This window comes from Urocitellus parryii, chromosome 11 (assembly GCF_045843805.1).
Source record: "Urocitellus parryii isolate mUroPar1 chromosome 11, mUroPar1.hap1, whole genome shotgun sequence".
Classification (NCBI taxonomy): domain Eukaryota; kingdom Metazoa; phylum Chordata; class Mammalia; order Rodentia; family Sciuridae; genus Urocitellus; species Urocitellus parryii.
The window spans coordinates 104,420,349-104,443,217 of NC_135541.1; the positions used below are offsets into that span (position 1 = coordinate 104,420,349).

The 22,869-nt window shown below is 51.0% G+C and overlaps 1 protein-coding gene across 1 annotated transcript; it reads right to left on the minus strand.

Annotated features, from left to right (window-relative positions):
- Window positions 1-1,647: 1,647 nt before the first annotated feature.
- On the minus strand, window positions 1,648-17,701 carry Inka2 (inka box actin regulator 2). Its single transcript, XM_026394157.2, has 2 exons — window positions 17,497-17,701; window positions 1,648-6,043 (listed from the first exon to the last, which is right to left on the minus strand). Exons 1-2 carry the CDS (start codon window positions 17,530-17,532, stop codon window positions 5,201-5,203), a joined length of 879 nt encoding a protein of 292 aa, XP_026249942.1. The 5' UTR covers window positions 17,533-17,701; the 3' UTR covers window positions 1,648-5,200.
- Between the last annotated feature and the right edge of the window lie 5,168 nt (window positions 17,702-22,869).

The following is a 22,869-nucleotide window of genomic DNA, read 5'->3' on the forward strand; positions in this document are numbered from 1 at the left end:
TTTGGTCAGAGGCACAATTTAGGCCTGTGAGGAGGGTTTCACCAATGGCCTTCAAACTATGTGGTGAAAGACAAATAAAAGTCAGCCTGAGATTGTGGGGCAATTGGATTCCTCAGGAGACAGCATGCAAAGTCATAGTGACACGAGAAAATCCAAACTTGGAGCACTCAAAGCAACCCTTCTTGGCGTGGGCCATGAGGAGTGTCCGGAAACAAGGCTGAGTAGGTAGGCTGGGGGCTCACTGGGCAGGGCTGGCCTCTAACCCCCGGGGCAGAGTGGAAGAGAGGATGGAATCAGATCCTGCACTCTGCATCCTTTTGGACCTTGAGCAGCACTTCCTGGCAGCTGCAGGCCATAGCCTCCTGTTGGGGAGGTGAGGAAGGGGCCGTGAGGAAGGGGCCCGTGGGTCAGAGGGAGAGCAAGGCAGAGGATGAGGACAGCTTGCCTGGTTTGCGGGGAGGTCTTGGATTGGGGTAGACTCAGAGCAGGAAGCAGCAGGTTGGGACCCCACGAGAGCAGAGGTGGCAGCCCGTGGAAGATGGTATTTGGCATTGGTTCCACATCCCTGGACAGGGGCCAGGGTCTCGAGGGACATTGCCAGAAGCTTGTAGTGAGGATAGATGGCTTCCGTGCAGTGGCAGTCAGGGATTGGACCCAGAACCTCATCCAGTTAGTGATCCTGTCACCTGTACCCAGGCCTGAGCGAGATGCAGGGAGAGGAAAGCATAAAGTGATTGTCATTGTAATAACCCGTCATCGGGTTATTATTGCCCTAACTCTGTTCAGAGGCATGGTCCTCAGGAACACAGGAGTGCTCTGAGCAGCATTGGGAGAGTTCAGGGAAGAAAGGGGAACACGGATGTAAGTTTGTTGTGGGGACATAGGGAAGGCTGACTGCACTGTGAGGCTTGCCACACCCACGTGTTCCTGAAGTTGTGGGTGTGTATCCGGGGGGCTTGGAGGTGGTGAATGGAGGAACCTGTCAGGACTGATGGGAAGGAGAGTCTCTGGGGAATGGCAGGAAAGTCAGTCCTGTCAAAATCAGGGAATCTGGGAGAGAGGTTTCCTCCCACTCTAAGGGTTGGACAGAGCGGGAGAGTAAGGCAGGAGACACCCTATCAGGAGTCCTAGGGGGATGACTGCAGTGTGGGGTCTTGGCCCAGGCCTCTCCAGCACATCAGAGCCTCAAGCCTCTCCTGAGGGGCAGGCTTCACAGAGGAGGGAAGAGGACTCAGGAGCGCAGCCACAGCACCTGCGGCCTGGGGAGCAGAGAGCAGACTGGGGGCTGGACTCTCCTCGAAACCATTAGAACTTGACTCATTGTGCTCTCCCCCTGACGACTGAGGTCCCAGGTTGACTATGAGGGACAGCAGGGTACAGGGGTGGCTCAGTATCCATAGGTAAGTCAAGCCTCAGGCAGCCAACACCTTCTCCCCGACTTGGCCCAGACAGCTGCTGCACCCCAGCGCCCCATACACCATTCCTCCCCAGGACAGTACCAATGTGCCACTAGCGAGTCATAGCCCACCTGGGTGATATTTCTACCATGTACGAAAACGTGTCCACACCTGGGCCTTCTCCAGTCCTTGCCACAATCCTGTGAGGCCATGAGAGTCAGTAGACATTTTTTAACAAAGAGACCAAGGCTCAAAGAAAACTCTTTATTTTGATGTCGCCTTGGGTCACATGCTCAGTGCTGCCCTAGGGAATGGGCAGTGCAGTATTGGTGGAGTTTCAGGTGTGTTTCAGGCAGTGAGTGTGACCCCCAGGTGCACTGTGTCCTCTAAACCCCACCGCAGTCCTGCCTTACCCCTGTTCCACGGATAAGGAAAACCAGGCTCAGAGAAGTCAAGCAACGTGTTCAAGTGCACAGTGACAGAAACGGATCTCTCCGACTTCAAATCCAGGGCTCATACCATGGTGCTGGTACAGGTGCCTTAAATGCCTGGGTGGGGAGGTCACCTAAGGCAGACTGACAGCTGCTTTGGAGAAGCTGGAGACAGACTGTGGTCTTGCTTTTTCCTTGGGCCCTGCAGGAAATGCTGGTGTGGCTTGGAAAAGACAAGGAGCCCCTTCCCCAAGCCTCGGGGGAGTAGCTGGGTGTGGTGAGGATAGATGGTTCACTACCTACGGGGGCATCAGTGAACCAGGCTTCCCTTAGTTTGGGTTCAGAGATCACCCTGAGGGGAGAGGTTCAGAGGAAGTGCCTCAGGGAGAGAGAAAGATTAGAAGGAGCAGGTCCCACCAGTCCCAGCAAGGCCCTTTTCGTTCCACTAAGGTTAGAAAACATGTACAGGTTCTGGCCACGGGGCCACATGAAGCAGGTGGAGCCCTGAGCAGATGCCGGTCCAGTGGAGCCCCTGTACCTGCCAGGGAAGTGGGCCAGGTGTGGGGTGGGGCTGTATGCCAGGGAGGGTATTAAATGAGCTTCCAGTTCATTTGCATGTCCTAATTAACCACAAAATGAGCCCCAGAGGCAGAATCAAGCTGTCAGTTTCTCTCTGCTGGCTTTCACCATCTCCTCTCCGTCCACCCCGCCCAGGGTCCCTATGATCTCCAGCATTGCTTAGGCCCTAGGATTAGTCCCATTCATTTCTTCACTTGGCCTCAGCGAAACAACTCTCATCATTGTTGTAGCAGGAGCCCAGAAGGTGACAGAAAAGTAAAAATTATAGGTGGGTTAATGAATCACCATAATCTTTGATTAGCAAAGCATGAAAGTGGGTGGGGCATGACATCAAGACCCAGGCAGAATTCCTCCACCGCACAGTTGGCAAGCCATTCATTACATGTGGGGAGGACAGGTTTTGTTCTTGATTTACCTCTGGAACAGTTTGGAGGGTAAGGTAAAAGGCACAAGATTGGAAGTAAATGGGAACTGTTAGAATCCCAGCTCTGCTTTTCTGCTGTGCGATCTTGACGAGTTGTTTAACTTCTCTGAGCCTATCCGTGTGAAATAAGAGTAACAGCACTCCTATCCAGCACATAGTGAAAAGGAAATAGCACAAGGCAAAGGTGCCTGGCACCTGTGGATTATGTTGGGAGCAGATGTCACTTCCTAGTTGCTTTGTTCTGGCCCAAGTTAAAATGAGTCTTCAGTCCTTTGAATCTGTTGTGGTTCATTGATGGTGGAGTTGGCCTCTTCCTTTTCCACTGGATCCCCTGGAGGTCAGCACTGGGCCCTTTTCATGGTGCTATTCTGGGTTCCTAGCTGGCACTGGGTGGAATTCATCAAGTTTTGCTCAGTTGATCTCAACTACTATGACTAGCCCATGAAAACAGAAGAGTCACAGGTGAAGAGCCAAGAGGTGGCTTGGTTTCCTATGGAATCAGACCAGACTCAGAGCTGGTGTCATCCTGAATAATTTGCTGGGTGGCCCTCCTTTCAGGAATCAGCAAATCAGTGCACATTGTCCCCACACACACACATCAACCACCAGTACCAAAGGCAGCCACAGCCAACCTCCCTTCAGAGTAACATCAGACTTTATTGGGGAGACAACAGGATGCGTGGGCTCTGCTCCCCAGAAAGTGGAAGCTCTGTTGGCAAACTGCAGATGAAGGTGTAGAGTGGAAAGAACAGGGGTTTGGGAGCCAAATAACCCTCTGGTTCAATTGCTGGTTCATTTCCTTTGCTAGCAGCCTGATCGGGGCAGTTTGCATGATCTCACTAAGAGCCTCATTGCTGTACCTGGAAGATCATTCTTTCTAGGGTGACTCAAAGCTTGAAAGAGATGTGCACACTGCCTGGTAAACAGCTCGAGCTCAAAACAAGTGCCTCTCTGTCCTGGTATAGCTCACCCCACCAAAACTAACCATCGACCATTTGAATGGCACTTGAGGGTGACCTTAATCACGACTGCAGAGCCCCTGCCCCTCCCTCCATCTCCGCCCCCTGGGGCTGCGGGCTGCTGGCAGTAGAGCCTTTCTTGTTGTTTTTCTTCTCCAATTTGCTCTTAATGCTCTGAGGGTGGAATGCGTCTTGCCTCTAATTGCAGCTGTCACACCCCATCAGGCTGAGCTGTGGGTCCTTGGGGAGGGGGAGAGGGGAACGAGGGCTTTCCCTCCTGGGTGTGCTCAGCCCAGAGAGGGACCCACGTTGTCCCCTGCGGCCAGCAGGCGTTCCTGCCGGGGTGGGAGGGCCAAGGCGCCGTCTCACCACGGGCCACTTACCCCAGCAGCTTTCAGAAAGCCCTGCACCGAGGTCTGGAACCCTCACTCTCCGGTTACCTTCACTCTGGGGTGTGAGCAGGGAGACCCAGGGCCCTGGTGGGCCGGAAGCTAAGGGGCCTCAGGTGGGACTAAGAATTTTTTAAATGAGGGGAAATTTCTCCAGGGCTTGCCCTCGCTTCTCTGGTGAATTTACCTGTTCTGCCCCAAGAGTCCAGCGCAGGAAGCTGGCTGTTGGTGTGGGCGACAGACCGCTGTTAGGGGCCAGTGTGTGAATCCAGCTCACAGTGGCCCGGCTGCTCACCTCCCAACAGTGTGTTCTGGGACGGGAGGTAGCCCCCGTGTGGGCTGCCTTCACCACTGTAAAATGCCTGCCTGCCTGTGAGCACCAGGGACTAGAGAGCTTGATGTCCAAGGGCGTCCACAGTCCACAGTGGCACGTCCCTTCATTGCTTCCCTGCGCTTAAGGGAAGGCACACCTCATCCGCCGCCCTCCTTCAGCCAGGTATGGGCTGAAATCCATGGAACAGGAATGCTAGCCTGGGGATTTGCCTTCCTCTTCTCTGACCCCCAATCTCTGCCTCCGGCAATGCCAAGCCGGGGAAGCAGACAGATGTAAAGTTGGGGGCACCAAAGACAGGTCTTTACTGGGGGTCTCTGTGGCACCTGCGGCCCCAGTGAGCTTTTCCATGCATAATGTTCCACTGAGGTCTTTGAGAGCAGTGGAGGAGTGTCAGAGGGATTTTCTGGTCTCCTCCCCTGCTCCTCCCCAACTGTCATCTCCAACCCCTGAACTGACCCCCCCCACACACACCCACATTCTCTCCAGGAACTCACCTCCTCCACCAGCCAGCCCTGGGACAGCCTCTCCCAGCCGCATTCTGGTCAGCTCTGCCTGAGAACTCTGGCTTCTCCCTCCTTTCTGGGGGACAGGAACTTGGATTTGGGCTTCTGAAGGCCTTACCACCCTCCCGCCCTCCTCCCTAGGGGCCCAACCTTTGAGGTTCAGCCAATTTTTGGTCTCTGGTGTTCAGACCCAAACAGCTGTGTTAATATCAAAACCCGTGGGAGAGGGATCCATGGCCTTGGGGCTACTCGTCGGGGGAGTCTCCCCTTGTCTGGACTCCCCTGTACTCGGGAAGAAGAAACGTCCAGAGCCCTTGGAATGGCTCCGCTTCTTGACCTTCTGAGAACGTCCTGCTCTCGACTCGGAGACCATGGGTGTCACCCAGCCTGGCTTCTCCTTCAGCAGCCGGTCACGGTCGGGCCTCACACTGCGCAAAAACTTCCTAAAGATGTTTGCTGTGAGGGCAAATTTGTGGCCCAGCTCCCGAGGCCGGCCTTTGTCTCCTTTGTGCTCTTCTTCCCTCTCGGGCTCATCCTTCTCCCCGACCTTCTCCAGTTCTGGCAGGTCTAGCCAGTTGCCCACCAGGTCTGCAAACACATTGTCCCCTAACACCAGAGGCTGCCGATTCCTGCCCCGCGACATCAATGTGGAGGTCCAGTCATCTGGTTCCACTTGCTCTGGCCCCTGCTGGGCACAGCTTTGGTGCTTGGGCAGCTGTGTCCTGGGCAAGGGGGCGAGATCCCTAACGCAGATACTCCTATGGTATGGAAATTTGGTGCTGCTGCCGGGAGAAGGTTGGCTGGATGGGGAGCAGGATCCAGGTCTGGCAGGACCCCTGCCACCCTCCCAGTGAAGGTGCTTAGACTGGGTCGGGGGGCTTTCTGGGAAGCCTGGGACAGGATCCCCTCCAGAGATCTCCAATTGTTCCAATGCTGTCTGCACCTGCAGGAGTTTCAGTTCTTGCAGAGCACCCATCATGCAGTTCATCTGATCCTGTAAGCCATCACCCACCTCCTTCATGGACATCTGCAGGGGAGAGGGAAAGCACGGGGCCAGTGAGCATGGGAGAAGGAGGGAGGACTGCCCGGCACGACCCTGAACCAGCCACCCGCCAAACACACTCTCCAGGATCATCCCAGTCTGCCACTGACCCCACCTCTACAGCCTAGAACAGTGCCACGCTGTGCTGAAAGAGGAGGACTTCTAACAGTGCTAAGGCCAGATAAGGGAACCGAGATACATGGCAATGAAAAAACTAAGGGATGCAGTTGTCCTAAAAGCTATACAGATACTCCTCCGCTTATGATGGGGTTATGACCAGATGACCCATTGTAACTTGAAATGCATTAAGACACCTAACCTACCAAACATCACAGCTTAGCCTTGCCTACCTTAAACATATTTAGAACTCTTACATCGGCCCACAGTTGGGAAAAACCATCTAACACAAAGCCTATTTTATAATAAAGTATTGAATATCATGTAATGTGCTAAACACGTGACAAAGAAAATGATTTTATGGACACCCTTTCACACTATGGTTAAGTTCAAAAATTGTTAAACCAAGGGCCATCTGTATGTGTGTGCTTATGCATATGAATAGATATGGGTGTGTCCCCGACCTTATATCTCTCTCTCACACACACACACACACACACACACACACACACACACATATATAAATTAATTTATTTAATCTCTCCAACTACCCTGTGAGGTAGTGACCATTATTGTTCCCCTCTGACAGGTGAGGAAACCGAGGCACATAAGTAACGTGCCCAAGATTAGATAGTGAGAGATAGAGCTAAGATCACTTTAAGGGTGCACAAAGTTGTGGGAGCCACCCTTGTCCTCTTTTGTGCCTGTGTCCTCTTCTTCCTGGGTGCTGATGGTCACAATATCAATTTGTGAGCATTTACTGTGTAATTGAAATGGCATCATCTCATTTAATCTTACTTACATGAACCCTGTGAGGTTGCTCTTACTGTTCTTGCTTTAGTGAATGAATAAACTGTAGTGCACACAGCTCACAGAGCTGGGACTCAAACCCAGACTCAAACTCCAAACGCTGTAGTCTTGACTACTAAACCCCTGCAGATGGATGGGCAGTGGAGCTGGGCTTTAAGGCTGCTCTGTCCTCTATAGGGCTATGGAGAGGAATTGATAAGGGACATTAAGATAAAGGGTAGACCCAGGTTTCTTGAATTGCTCTTCACATCCAACTGGTCAGGAGAGAGGTTAAGAGGCCAGGAGATTCCTGTTTGCTGGGAACCCTGGCCCAGCTCTCCCTCCCAAACACCTGTCCTATTTCAGCTGCCCTCAGACTTGGCTCAAGTGCTCTTCCTGCCTTCTCAGCCCCATAGGCTCCGATGCCCTGGCCAAGCCAGAATGGGGATCCTGAGTTAGTTCTTCCAGCTCTTTTGTGGATTCTTAGGCTGCAGTCCCAGGTACCATCTGGACAGGCCAAGAGATTGCCTTGGGTAAGGGCTGCATTTGAAGGTTGTGGGGGAGAGGCTCCAGCTGATAACATTCACAAGATTCCCAGCCCCTGGGCCCAAGCTGCCTGGGTCCTGCCAGCTCCCGCCCCAGATCCTGATCAAGTTACAAACATCAGGCCTCTAGTACGTTGACCATCTGTTTCTGAAGCCCCCCAGAGACCCAGGGATCATCTTACCTTCCAGTCTTGTCTTAATGCTCAGAGCTAAGCCCAGGGGGAGGGGGCGGGGGTGGAAGGGCAGGCAGAGAGGCTCTGCAGGGCTGGGCTGGGCTGGCAGCTGACCTGAGGCCTCTGGGTAGAAGCTGTTCCTGCCAACCTGGCCTTGCTGGGGAGGGAGGATCCAGCACTAAGGGATAGTGGAGGACTGGCTTCCTCAGAGGTCAAGGAGAGTTTCGCTGGGGTGTGGGAATTGCCCACATTTTGTACACCTTCCTAAAACAGGGCTAGAAACGGTGGTTTGAGGACCCAGGGCCCCCAGGGATTTGCTTGGGCGAGGACATGCCATTTAGACGGCAGCAGCCAGAGACACAGAGCCCATGGTGTGTGCTTGCTATTAGCGGACCTTGCCCTGACCTCTTTGCTTCTACCTTCCTTTCAGAGGCACTCAGCTGCATCTGGGAAGAACCAGAGTACAGCAGGAGGAGACGCTAAGCCCCAAACTAAGCATGGTTCTTTCCTGGCAACTGCTTCTCCCTCTGACTTCCCTACCCCTCCCCACTCTCTAACCCATGTTCCTGTCACCCCCACCTGGAACCTCAGTCATTTTTAGCTTCTCCTTTCAACCACCCTGCTCCTGTCCAACTTAATCATGCACTATTTGAAGTCCTCCTCCCCCAGATGGTTCAAAGCTTCCCTTCTATGCCCTGGAAATCTGCAGAAGCCTTGGAGAAGGCCTCCCAGCCACCAGAGGACCAGGGCCTGGCCAGGTCTTCCTGACCTCCCATCACTGACTTGGTGGCTTATCATGGCCCAAAGACTCAAATCCAATTTGGTCCCACAGCAGGATTTTCAAACTCAGGCAAATCCCTTCCCCTTAAGAATATGCAGCAGGCTCCTGTGAGTGCCTCTTTGTGACCTTAAGAAGCTCTTACCTCAAGACCTGCTACTGAAGCACTGATCCTATGTCCTCCATAAGTTTAAATCCTCAGTTGCTCATGAAATAGTTGTTGAGCATCTATTGCTTGAGGGAAGACTAAGACCTACACATCCTTATGTCACCCTGGAACCTAGCTGGCTCCTGGCACTTGCTGCATACTCACAAACCGTATGTTGAGTACCACTGGCTTCCCCAGATCACCCTCCAAACTGCTTGCATCCTTCAGGCAGTCAACTGCGGCTCAGGGAGAGAGAGCCGTTGCCCAAGGTTTCATTTCACCAAGCGGCAAGGAGTCTGAGCTGGCAGGCTTCCTTCCAGAAGGCAAAACACAGTCCAGGTCAGAGGCAGTGGGAGGAATGAAATGACCCCATTCAGTCTCTTCCAGGGTGGAAAAATCCATAAGAAATAATGCTGACATTTTGTGCAGTTTTCCAGTGAAAACGAATGTGTGGGTATGTGGGTATGCATGAATTCAGAGCTGCCCATAAAACAGAGGCTCCATTTAAGTAAACAAGGGCTGAAATTGTGCCTGTATGGAAAATAATATTCTCTATTAGTTAAGATCTTGGGTTCTGGAGACCAAAGGAACAGGGTTCAAATCCTAGCTCTGACACATAGTAGCTGTATTGTTTGGGCAGGTTATTAAAATTCTGTTTTCAGTTTCTCCATCTTTAAAATGGGAGGGCTGGGGTTGTGGCTCAGAGGTAGAGCGCCTGCCTACCATGCATAAGGCACTGGGTTCGATCCTCAGCACTGTATGGAAATAAAAAATAAAGATATTGTTATAACGAAAAATAAATATTTTTTTTAAATGGGAAGAAATTCCTGCCTTGTACAGCTATTGTGCAAATTCAATGAAGTCATGGGTATCTCTGCATGACACACATAAAGCATCAGAGGAACAATGGCTGTTAAGACTTCCTGTACTTGCAGAACACTTCTTCCTCAGTGAAACCCAACACAAGGTAATGGGAGGATTCCATCCATCGTATCTGGTCTCATTAAGTGGAAACAAATCTCTTGTCCTGTCCCTTCCCCTCCCAGCCCTGCCCCACGCGGGGGGGGGGGGGGGTGAGGAAGGGAGGGAAAGGGAAGCCTCAGCATCCTCCTGCCCACTCTCATGCTGACCTCAGTGAGCCGGGCCACAGGCGGGGTGCAGCACTGACCGTCAAGAAGGCAGCTGTGAGAGGGATGAGAACAGAAGGAGGAAGTGAGTGTGGGAAACAGGGAGGCCAGGGCAGTGGGAGCAGGAGCATCTGCTGGGTCTTGACCACGAGGGGAGCCAGCAGAACAGCCTTTCCCACCAACCCCAAGGGGATGATGTCACCCACAGAGGAAGAGCCAGAGGCCAAGCTGCTCTCTTCACCCAGAGCGTGGGACCTTCTTGGGTCCCAGGGCTTCTCTTGCCTCAGGATGGAAGAGGGAGAAAAGGCAGCATGTGGTGTGGGGAATGAAGGAGTGGAGCCAGCTCCGGGGACCCAGGAATGAATAGGCTAGAGGCTGCTGAGTTCCTCTCTGACCTCCTAGTCTCAGTGCCTTCTATTGTTCCTCAGGACAGGGACCAGATCATACCAACGTGCTCTCAGTGGTCAGCTGGAGAAGTCTGATTGGTCCTGATTAGTTTGAATGGAAAGTGATCTAACGCCACTTCTCTTAGTCTCATCCCTAGACACAGAGATAGAGAGAGAGAGAGAGAGAGAGAGAGAGAGAGAGAGAGAGAGAAAGACAGACAGAGCACTATCCACCATCAGATGCAAAGCCCTTAATAAGCAGATCCCAGTGAAAATCATGGGAATCCCTTCTGAAAAATGCCCTAAAAGGTGGTCTCACCCCCACCCTTGCCTCTGCATCAGTCCTCACCATTTCCCACCCCCAAATCTTCTGGGACTCAGTTTCGTCCTAAACATTTTCTGCCCATCAAACTTTCGTCTCTCTGGGAGTGGTTGACACCAGCCCCTGGCAGGCTCTGTGTTAGAGCTGCATGGCTGCTGCCCCGTCCTGGTTTGGTGAGAGCCCCCACTGCAGTCTGGTGGGTGATCTGTCCCTAGCTGACCACCTTCTTTGGGCAAATTCACCAAGCTTTTGTGTTTCAGTCCTGAATCTGTGAATGATAACCCCTCCCATGTATATGGCACAGGCCCTTTTTCTCTGTATTGCCTGAGCTCCTTTGGCCGGGAGGCTGGCTAGGCAGGTGGAGGTCGCCTCCCCCCTGGATGGACGAGGAAACTAGGGAGTCTCTCAGATCATCTCCCTCAGTGTTGCCCCAATATTCTTGGCCAGGCCCTCTTCATTATTTTCACCATATCTCTACATGATCCAGACTCCTAGTTAAAAATTGTTTTAAGTCTACTTATGCAAATAAATGTATTTATAATGGAAGTTATATGAAATGTGTGACTCGCCATCAACGGATCCTAGCCACAAATATATATGCCTGCCGTCTTGATCACCCCCAGGGAAAACACTGTTCTAAACTTGGAAGTCCTGGGGACTGAGACCCCAAGTCCAAACCCTTCCTCTGGGCCAATGAACTTTCATGCCATCATAATCCCTGTCCAGTGGGCCTCACGGAATACATGTGAGAAGAACCCAGGCTAGTCAGCAGGAAGCGCAAAGGACAGTTGCCTCCAGAGGAGGAAGAAGAGCATGAAACCATCCACCAGGTACTCCAAGACCCAGTTTGTTGAGGGCCACAGCTGAGTCAGGATGATGCATGGCATTTTGCCAGAAGGGAGTGGTTGAGAGGTGACACCAGCGAGCCATTGAGATGATGATGGTTATGTTAAGCTGTGTATTCAATTGTATATTTGACCTTTACTGTCAGCTGCCCCGGGCTACTTTGGAGTTCCCCTGGAGTTCTCCTGGGTTCCCAGGGAGTGTGCAAGCTGAGCCTGGTGGAAGGGGTGAGAGGTGGAAAGGGTGTGGAGTGCTGGTGGAGTTCGGCAATAGAGTTGCTGTTTTGAACCTACAAGTGCTTCGTGGCGGCTCGGTTAGTTGTGCCCAGCCAGACTGTGGCACCAGTTCACTTCCTTCCCACTGAAGGCTCCTCTTCCTTGGGTCACCCAAAGAGGAAAGAGGAACTGCCTGCCTGGGGCTGAAGGAGAAGACGCCATTTTAGGAAGTCAGATCCCACCATCCTGAGCCCAGAGCGGGAGTCTAGGGTCAGCTGTCGGTAGACAGCAGCCTCCCTCCTGGCACTCTCTGGGCACTTTGTGGTGTGGGAGGAGTGGGGATGGAAGAAGAGATGCCAGCATCCTCGGCTCCCTTCCCAAGCCCTGCCCTGGGCCCCTGACTGATCCTGCAGCTGTGCCCTCCATCCATCCATCTCACGCCCTCTCCCAGCTCAGCCGGAATCCTTTGACACAGGCTCGGCTTTGCCCATGAACCTGGCAGTATGCCCTGCCTCACTTCCCCACCCCCATTACTCACAAGATCCCCACACAGATCCTTTCAGCCGCTGGGGAAGCTAGGAGGAGGCTCAGGGCCGGAAATGGGAAAAGCCCCATTTTTGCCAAGTGGCCCATTCTCCAGCTCAGTGAATAGGGACCTTCTTGGCTCTTGGCTGGGACTCTCAACAGGAAGGTAACATGGAAACTGTGCCAAGAGCTGCAGGAGGGAGGAGAGTAAAGAAAGGAGGAAGTGAGGGATGTGAAATGATGAGCCCTCTTTCCCAACTGAACCATCTCCTGGGAGTCACATGCTCAGGCAAGAGGCAGACAGATGGAGAGAAGGGCCCAAGTTGCCTCCTCCAGGGCTTGCCTCTCAGTCTCAGCAAGCCTTCTCCCTCTGACCAGCTTAGCTCCTCTCCCCTGCAGCCTGTGAGATTTCCTCCTTCCTATTTCAGGCCTTCATACCCAGGGCTTTTGTTTTGTTTTGAGATGCTTAACCACTGAGACATATCCCCAGTCATTTTTTATATTATATTTAAAGACAGGGCCTTGCTAACTTCCTGAGGCTGGCTTTGAACTTGCACTCCTCCTGCCTCAGCAATCCAAGTCACTGGGATTACAGGTGCCTGCCACCGCGCCCGCTTGCCTGGACTCTTATATTAACATCCTCATTCACCCTCCTGCCTCATTTTCTGCCCTCCCTACCCTCTACTCCATACCACCTCTAGGTCCTAGGACATATCTCTGGCCATGCCAACCTCCAGTGCACATAGAAAAGGTCAGACTCCATAGCATAATGGTCAAGTTTCTTTCAATCCTGTTGCCTACTCCTTCTTTGCACACGCCTTTTGTTCCAGCCAAGCTGGCACATCCACGCTACTTCTGCCTCTGCACCTTCTGTCTGTCTCACTGTCTGCCTGGAATGTTGTATTTCTCCTGTGCCCATCTCTACCCATCCCTCCAACTGTGGCTCACATGCTGCCTCTCCCATGACAGGAAACTGTCCCTGATCTCTCAGTTGGAGGTCACTTCTCCCTTCTTAGAGCACAGTGCCCCTTAAATGGCATGGACCCTCATGTACCTGCACTAGAGATGTGCATATATGTGTTGTGGGCTAGGAATGTAAGCTCTGCAGTCAGCCCGACCAGGTATGAATCCAACTGCAACACTTATCAGCTCTGGACAAGTCACTTAGCCTCCTCATGTCTATTTTCTCATTTTAAAAATAGGAATAATGAAAATACAGCTTCTTAGTGTTGCTTTAGCAATTAAATAACAACATATGATACGCCTGGTATATCCAGGTTAACAACAACATATGGTATTATCTTTTCTATTAAATTGTAGGTTGTCTGAAGACAGGATCTGTTTATATTTGTAATCATAACATTAGTGCCTGGTTAGTGCCTGAAATGTATACAAGCTCAATAAAAATGTTCTGTGAATGTCTCTAACTCAAACCAGTCTGATCAACCCAACATCAAGAGTTTACTAAGTGCCTGTAACACATAGGGTTCTGTGCTATGTGCTGAGGGCATACAGTTGGGGAAGTACTTTAATATTCTGCTATTTAATCTTCATAGTAGCTGTATAAGGTAGTTTTTTAAAATCTTTTTTTAAAGTTGTCAATGGACCTTTATTTTATTTGCTTGCTTGCTTGCTTGCTTATCTATCTATCTATCTATCTATCTATCTATCTATTTATTTATATGCAGTGCTGAGGATCAAACTCAGGGCCTCACACATGCCAGGCAAGTACTCTACCACTCAGCCAAAACCCCAGCCCAAGGTAGGTATTTTTAAAAGCCCATTTTAAAGATAAGAAGACTAAAGTTCAGAGAGGTTAAGTAATATTCCATGGTCACACAGAGTCAGGATTTGAGTTCAAGTTGGCCTGACTTCAAATCCTATGCTCCATGTTCTTCCAACTAACCCCAGTCTAACTGGTCCAAAAGTCCTCTTATCCCTATCTTTAAAGATCAAGCACACTGCAAAATGAGATCCTTTTCCAACAATTTCGGGAAATTTGCTCTTTTGTTCCAAGAGCTGAAAGCTGCTCCTACTGTAACTCCTCCCTTCCCTTCTTTTCTCCTCATATTGCCTTTAGGTCCTGGTCCTTAACCTTACACCAGAAACTTCTGAACTTGTAGCCACTAGAGACTAAAGAATTGCCTTCTGGGGAAAGGAGGGTGCCCTAGGAGGACTTTCTCACCTGAAAGAAGTCCCTCTGCTGCTTCCCCATGTCTCAACCAGGGTGGACATTCCAGAAGATGGCCTCCTCCAACCTCCCCCTCCTCTAGGTAGCCTTTCCCAGCCTGGCCTGATCATTCAGCCTTTGTGCATTCTGTTTGTTCCACATTGATCTGAACCCACAGGAATGCCCTGTGAGCAGCTTACATTTGCTTCCTCTGTGTGTCTGCATCTCCCCCATTTGTTGGAAGTCCACTGGGAGCTATGTGTAAGGAACAGCTGGTCCCAAGGCCTTGTGCTCAGGCAGGGCCCCTCTTTGGCGGCTGGAAGGGGGAAGAGATGTGCTCCCTGCTGGGTCTTTGCAGCCCCAATTCCCTCAGCTTAATGAAGAAGTGTGTCAGCTGCTACTACTTCTCCAGGCACATTTCATCCCTGAAACTTGACCCTCCCCCCTTCCAGGCAGGGAGGAAGGGCCAGTTCTCTAGCCATCAACTTAATTGAGCCAGGATCCCCGAATTCTCAGCCCCCCACCCCCAGTGCTCACTTGTTACAATGCAAATTTTCTGCTTCAGTGAATTGGAAATTTGTGCTACTGAAAATCTAGATTGTATTATCTAGATTTTCTGGGGCAAAGATAGGGCCAAGATGTAGGAGGGGAGCACAGAATCTACTAGAAAAAGATAATGTCATGCCCGGTTAATGTTTCTTTTTGCAGCAGGTTTATCCCACAGTGTCTCCAGGACTTATGATCTTGGAGTGAAATAATTAGTGAAATAAATGAATGTGGAAGTTGAACAGTTTTACTGCAAGAGGACATTCCTGGTCACAAACCAACTGGGGAGATCCAGGCAATGCACAGTCCTCCTGGGAGGCAAGGGAGAGCCTCCCTTGGGTGACCCATCTGCAGGGCAAGAGTTTCCAGCTTGTGATGTAAGTCAACTTATGCATTTCCCACCCCATTGCAGCCAATAAGTCCCTAACCTAGCCACAGTCAAGCTGCATGGAATTCAGTCCCTCCAGACCTTAGAAGAAGGCAGCCAAAGGGCTGACCTTGGACTAACTCAGCTCCCGGTTTTTCCCATTGGTGATACTGAGGCACTAAGATTTGACCCTTGCTACTTAAACTGAGATGTCAGGGAGTGAGACTCAAGTATCTGTGCCTTGTCACTCTGCTCTGTCTCCTTTACAAGCAGGCTGGCATCAGGGAGGGGTGGAGCACCATGGGGGGTGGGGTGCAGAGCTCTCCCATCTGAGTGTCATTCTGGGCCCCAGGCCAGGAATTTGGCTTCCTTTCCAAGAGAGTCAAAGGCTGGAGCTGCTCAGACAAAGGGCCAAATAAAAGCTGATGGGGAGCTGGGTGACTTCAGCCTCTCCCCTTCCTTCTCCCAGGCACTGGGGGCTCAAGGCCTTGGCAGGAGAGGGTGCAAATCAAGATCTGGAGTTCGGCTCAGTTCAGAGTCTTTTTTTTTTTTTTTTAATTCTCCTGGCATCCACAGACTGTCTTCCTCCCCTCACCACCTCCCACCTAGGGTGCTGGAAAATATGCAAATCAGTAGGATTTTAAAATTCAAGCCCATGCCAGGAACACCCACAAACCCTCCATTAAGGCAGATCCTGGTGTGGGTGGTATAGTCTCTGATTCCAAGCACAAAGAGGATTCTATTAGATTCTTTTCTTGGCATGGGCCTTGGACCCCAGACATTATCTGTGATGATCTTGACCTCCCTTTCTGGTTCTGGACATATGAACAGGGAATATGAAAATTGTGTATGTGTGGGCTAGGACCACCCTCCTAAACTGGTAGTAATGTGCGAAAAAACTAGTGAGGGAACTAGTATAGGTTCACAAGATCAGAATGAATACTCTGCTCTGGGCTAGGAACTTTCACATCTGAGTGTCAGCACAAAAAAAGATCATCAATCTGAGAAGGCAGGCAGAAAGAGTGTCAGGGCAACTTGGTCAGGAAGTATCAATGAGAACACCTGCTCCTTCAAGTTCAATTCCCCTGACCCCCTCCCCCCCCCCCCGCCCCCCAACCATCGCTGCCACCACCACCACCAAGGCTGTTCTTAATACACTGCCAAGTTCCCTCCCAAGCAGGAAGACTTAGCCCTTTGTAGGCAGAAGTGGGAAGGTTGTCAGGAAATCTGGAGAGCCATAAGCTGGCATTTTCTGGATACAGGTCTGCCATTGTGCACCTGGGTGCCCCTGGCTCTGAACAGTAAGAAGAGGAGGGGAGCAAAATAAGACAAAAGAGTCAACACCAAAAGAGACAGACTAAAAGAGACACACAGAGGTCCAAGCAAAGACACCACAGGGAGCCTGCTAGAAGAAGTGAAGGGCAGGCCATTCTGGGTGTAAATGCCTGAATTCTGGTGGTTGAAGGAATAATAAAGGTAGAAGGTATGTGTGGCGGAGGGGGTGGGAGTGGGTGGTAGGTGAAGTCACTGAGAATCAACCTGGCCTCCCTAACATAGCTTTAGCAATCAACGCCCCTAGTTGGGTGATTCACCCCCCGCCCCTCCAGACTAAGCTGCTTCTCCCAGCCCCAGCACCCCGGGTCTCCGCACGCTCCCTGCACACTCCCCAAGTCCAGACCTGACATCTGGCGGGGCCCGGGCAACTCCCGCTCGCTAACTGCCAGGCGGCGCCCCTCCTCCCTTGCAGGCCCTCCCCCGTCATTACAGCTGCCAGCCCCCTCCCTGCTGGCAGACAAGCCCAGGCAGACAGCCCGCCAAGCCTACCCCCGCAGCCGCGCCAGCTCTGCCAAGCCAGGCAGAGTTAGGGGCTCGGGGCGGCGTCAGCTCCCCTCGAGCGAGCGGTCCCAGGTGACCTCCTACCCGGGGCGGGGATCCGGTTCGCGCACCCTTCCGTCCCCGCCTGTCCGAGTGCTCCAGGCACAGCGCAGCCCTAGCACCTAGGCGCTGGCGTCCAGCTGCCTGGGCCTGTCGCTCCCGCGCCTTCGGGGTCGGCGGAGCCAGAGCCTCACTCACTCCGTCTGCCCAACTAGCAGTATCCGTTTTTCTCCCTTGTTTTTTCTCCCCATGTCACATTTTAACCTGGTCGGTTGCTCTCAGTCACTTCTTGTCTCATCGCAAATCTTTCCCGTAAGTTTTCTTGTGGCCCTTTCCTCTGAAGACAGGCCCTACCTTCTGCCTGCCAGTCCTCGACCCCTCATCTCCTGTCTGGCCTTGATTGCCCTGGCACGCGCCTGGGCACGTCCTGGCTCCCCGGACCCAGGCAAGGGCCAGGTACCCATCAGAGCAGAGAAGCCCTCCTTGCCCCCAGCGACAGCTCCTGATCTTACCAGCTCCTGTTTGAGGCGACGCAAATAGCAGTCCATTTCCCCGCTCTCCTTCCTTAAGCGCCCATTTGCCGGCAAGACTCTACGAGAGTTCCCAAGCAGGAACACCGACCCCTGTGAAAACCGCGCGCTCGGCGTTTCTTCGCCCCTGAGCTCCGCGCCTCTTGCAATGGGGAGCAGATCCTCTCCTCCAACGCTGGGACTTGGAGCAGCTTACCCCGCTGCTCGCTGCGCGCGGCCGGGGCTCGGGGAGGAGGGAAAAGTGCGGCAGCCAATGAGAACTCAGGGGGAATGTCTTCGGCCAATGAGAAGAGCGGCCCCCAGGGTGGTGGGGTGAGGCGCGGGCTAGGCCGCAGCGCAAGAGCTGAACCCCTAATGTGTGCCGGGGTCAGTGGGTACAGGTGGGTGTCACCTGGTCCTGGCCATCGTGGCAGGAGACATCGTAACCCCAGGCTGTGCCAACGTCCCCAACAAAACACGCGACGCCCTATTTGGTTATAAAGGGAGTGCGCAGTTTTATGGGTGGGAAATTGAGTAGCTGTCTCAGTAAGGGACAAAAGTGCCACAGTGAGGTAACCTTATCCAAATTCCAATCGGAGAAAAACACCCCAACCCCTCCCAGACATCCCTCAGAATCTCTTCTTTCCGAAGAGGACCCTGAGAGTATGGCTCCACTTTTGTCTCTCCTAGTATAGGGTCCGCTCAGCCCACTCCTCACCTGCAGAGCCGACTGGCCGCCGCTCGGTCCATTCTCTTATTTAACACGAAGTAATGGAGAGGGCTGTGCTCCCGGCAAGGTTGTGGGTCTGGGGATACTGAGTAAGACAGGCTAAGTCTCTGCTTTCAAGAACTTATAACGGAGGACGGAGGGAGAAGGGAAGATAACGGGTAAAAAGAAAAAAAATTAAATGTGTTAACTTCAGAAAGTGATTTTTAATGAAAACATAAAAACGGGGATAGTGGGACTGGGACCCGACTGAGGTGGAGGTACTGGAGTTGACATGAGCCACCGCATCCGGGTCTACGGGGTCTGCTTTCAAGAAGGTGGATAGGGAAACAGGCCTTCCCCCAGTGACGGCCTTTGTAAGGTTGGGGAAGGGAGGAGAAATTCCAAGACGCTCCAGTTCTAGTCGACAGGCCCCTGGGCACCTGAGGCGTGCGAAGTCCAACCTGACCCTCGGGTATGGGGTTGACGCGGACCGGCTCCAGAGGGGTGACAGGGCGCTCCTCCCAGCGGAACCCGAGACTCTCCACGTAGACCCTAGCACTCGACAGGGCTGACATTGTTCCCCTACCGAGGCACGGCAAAAACCCTCCGGGCCCACCGGCACGGTGTACAGAGCCTGAGAGTAATTAAGACAATTAGCGGCCTATTGCTTCGAAGTAATTAACGGGGGAAGTTTGCCTCTGGCAGGATATTTGGACTCCGCACGGGACAGAAGCGCTAAGTACGCGAGGGAGCGAGGGAAGGTGTGAAGAGAGAACTCAGGCGCTGCAGGTCATTTGCCTCTGTGTCACTTCTGCTAACAATTGAAAAAAGGTGGAGAAAAACAGAGCAAGAGGGGCAGAACCAGGTCCAAAACCTGCGTCTCTGGAACCCAAGCGCCTGCGCTCTGCTCTGCTCACTCTCTTCGCTGTTACTGCTCTGGAAGCTGGCTGTCAGAAAACGAGATGGCAGCAGAATGGAATTGCAAATCTGATTGGGCATTTCCAGTGCCCGCTGGAGGAGCCTAAAATCACTTTCCTTTGCTCTCCGGTCAGGTCTTGAATCTGCCACAGAAGGCAGAGCAGCATCGGCCCTAGGCCCTTGGGCTTCCTTGTAGTTGTGAGCAAAAATTTTCCAAGGGATCACTTTCCTTGTGATCCACAGGGTGTTCAGAGTGGGTCATTTCCAGGGACACAGCTATGGTTTCTGGTCCAATGGCACAAATTCTGGAATTTAATACTCTGGAATAGAAAGGAGAACTTTTGTAGTTGAAATCTAATCCATGCAGGGACCCTTACTCAAAAGGGTTCCCCAATCTGCAGGGCCTTGCTTTGCTCACTTTGATCTCCAGCCTCCAGCATAGACACTGAAATGTCACTGAAATGGTCTTTAGAGTCAAGTTAGCTCTGGTTTTCTCCATACTTGAAACCATTTGGGCCTGAATCCTCTTAGAAGTTAGGAAGCTGGTTGTAGTTAAAACCCCAAGAGAAGCAGGCCGATCTCTTGGAAAGAACCTAAAACTGGGTAGTTAGATCTTCTATAGTTTTGACAACACAGTGCCTTGTGCCCAGGCTGTCCTTTTTTGAGGGCCTCAGTTTCCTTCACTTATAATTTAAACCTATGTGAATCTAATACTTCATACTCCTTACAAAACTCTCTTCTGACAACCATCTGTCAGGACAAGAGGGATATTTAGCCCATGATACAGAAGAAGACTATATTGTTAGCAAAGGCAGCCCACGTTCCAGCGTAAAGAAGGTAAAGAAGTTGGAAAGAAAAATAATTGATAACCTATCTCGGTACAGAGCTTAAAAGAGAGGTCCCAGACAAGTCAGAGATACTTATATTGCTGTATAGTTCCCACAGGACTTTGGAAGACAATGTCTGTTGGCTCTGAAGTCCTTTCATGATGCTGGGTCATTGCAATCCCTAAGAAGGCCAATATTACCCCAGGGGTGTATGAGGGTCTCTCCCTCTCACCTTGTTTCTAAAGAGGTAGTTCTTCTTTGGCAGAACATATGGCAAAGTGGTTAAAAGAGCTGCCTTTCACTGTTTCTTTCTTTTTTTTTTTTTCTTTTTTTAAAAAAGGGTTTAAGTGAGAGAATAAAGACTGTTGCCATGGTTATATAAACATGGGTAAATATTCCTGGGTTGGGGATGGGGGTTGGGGTACGTGATTCATTTTTGCTGAAGAGGAATGTGATGGCTCTGCCTCCACACTCCCAGCCCCTGAAACTCAGCCTGGAGGGAGAATGGATTATCTAATTTGAAAATAAATAATAAATTAGAGGTTTTGAGATTGATTGTGAGCATACTTTCTCAAAGTCATCCAGAGCTAGACTGGATCCTTCATAATGTACCTGGGCATTTGTCCCCAGCTAGTGGAGACAAATGGATAGTGGAGCTGGGCATGGTGGTGCATACCTATAATCCAGTGACTCAGGAAGCTGAGATGGGAGGATCACAAGTTCTGAGGCCAACCTTAGCAATTTAGATGGTCTCAAAATTTAAAAAAAGGGGGGGGGGACTGGGGATGTAGCTCAGTGCCCCTCAGTTCAATCCCCAGTGCCAAAAATTTAAATAAAAAAATTTAAAACCTGGGTAGTGGGTATTTTTCCTGAGGGGTATAGCTCTTGGAACTGTATCCAAGTAAATGTCAAACACTTGGGATTTATGCCCAGCTTAGTCAGGAAGGGTGGTCCCCTCTGTTGGACTGCCAGAGCCTGAAGGTCCTGGCACCTATGCATGAGCTCAAAGGGAGAGGCAGAACCAGGTGTGTCCCAACAGAGCTTAGATCCTGAACCAAACATTGGAAACACTGCCATTCTCCTGCTTCCAGGAGATTGGCCCCTACCTGAAGGTTCCCACACACCAAGTTTTGGCCAGCTCTAGAAGACACACCCTTGGGTGACGTGGTGTCCCAACTTCTCATCTCTACTGGCAACAAAAGACCTGGGAGCTCATCCCTATACAAGGAAAGAAAATGTGACCACACAGAGTCTGGAAACCTCAATGTAACAGCACTCTCCCAAGGGTAGGGTCCCACACCCCATTAACCTTTCACCCCCTGTGGCTGTCAACAACCATTATTCCCCATCCCGTTTCCCCTCCCCCATGCCTCCTGAGCATCAACAGGAAAGGCTGACCCTGGAGATAAACACATGTTGTTGGAATGTGTTCAGATTTCACTGCAGAACTGCATCTCTCCAGGGAGAGGACCTGCCTGACAAGCTGGCCAAGAGGTGCTGAGCAGAGACTGTGTACTGTGTGTGAATGCAAGGGGGCTGTGGAGAAATAACTATACCTGCTATTCTTATGGAAGACTCTAACTCCTGACTTGCATGACATATTCCCCTGTCCACTTCAGATAGAGAACTGGGCTCCTCTGCCCCTTATGAGCCCAACATCATGAAGGGCAGCAGAGAGGATAAAGTGGCCTCTGTGTTGGGGAAACCCCTCAGTTCCAAAAGAAACATTCATTTTTGTGGAGGGAACCCTTATGATGATAAGACTCAAAGCTCTTGTCAAATCTCCATGAGTGGTAAGTGTTTTCAAAGAGTGTTATTCCCTCAATTTGTAAATGGCACAACTGAGGCCCAAAGAGGCTGGTGTGTGTGCAGAGGGAATAGGGTGTTCTAGTTTCCGGGATAGTGCTTTCTACTATTCTACTCTGTAGAAAAGCAGGAAGGATGTACCCTATAGTAGCACCTTGTGATGAGAGCCATTGAGGAGGTGAGTTCTGGTGGAATCACCAACACTTTCACCCTTTGTGCTGACTTACACCACTGCTCTCACAGACTGAACTTCTTCACAAAGTAACTGGGCTTTAAGATCTGGTTATCAATTCTTCAGGAGCTAACATTTTTGAAGGGGGACAAAAGGAATATGGTGGAGGAAGAAACAGTAATACAGTATTTTGAATAAGGTTTATGTATGATCTCTTACATGAACAATTCAGTGGGAATTTTGAGTGCAAAATTAGATTAGTTTAGGGCTGGGGATATAGCTCAGTTGGTAGAGTGCTTGCTTCAAATGCACAAGGCCCTGAGTTCAAATAGATTAGTTTAAATAATAAGAATTTTAGTCTGTGGGCTGATATTCATCCTTATATGGAATTATTTGCAGCTATAGGTTTGGATCTTATGGTGCCTAAGCAATGGCCTCATCGCTCCATGGAAAGCAAATATTTCCATTTTGCAAACATTTGGTGGAAAGCAAATATTAACTACAAAGAACACCTGAAGAATATCAGGGCACAGCTAAGGGAAATACAGTATTTGTGCAAACTAATGCTGGTAGATGCAAACTGGACTAAGAAATGGCTCGCTTCCAGGAAACTACTGGGGACATTCTGCAATGTCTGACTCCCTAGAGACCCAGCATTGGGTCTCTGTAATCTTCCTGTAATCTTACCATGGCCTGTAACCCACAGAAAAGTCTTGTTTCATTACCTATTATTTGGCCCATTCCACCAGCTGTATGCAAGGACCAGGGACAGACAGCCTGCCAGGGAGTGACTTTTTAGCAAGAGGGAAAGGGAAAGAAAGATTGCCTGCTTCTCCTCTAGGGGTCATGGGATGAGGAGAAAAACTTTAACAAACAAACAAACCCAGTTTGGCTTACTTCATATTTGTCTCTACTAGGCTGGCTCTTAAGTTTCTTCTGGTGTT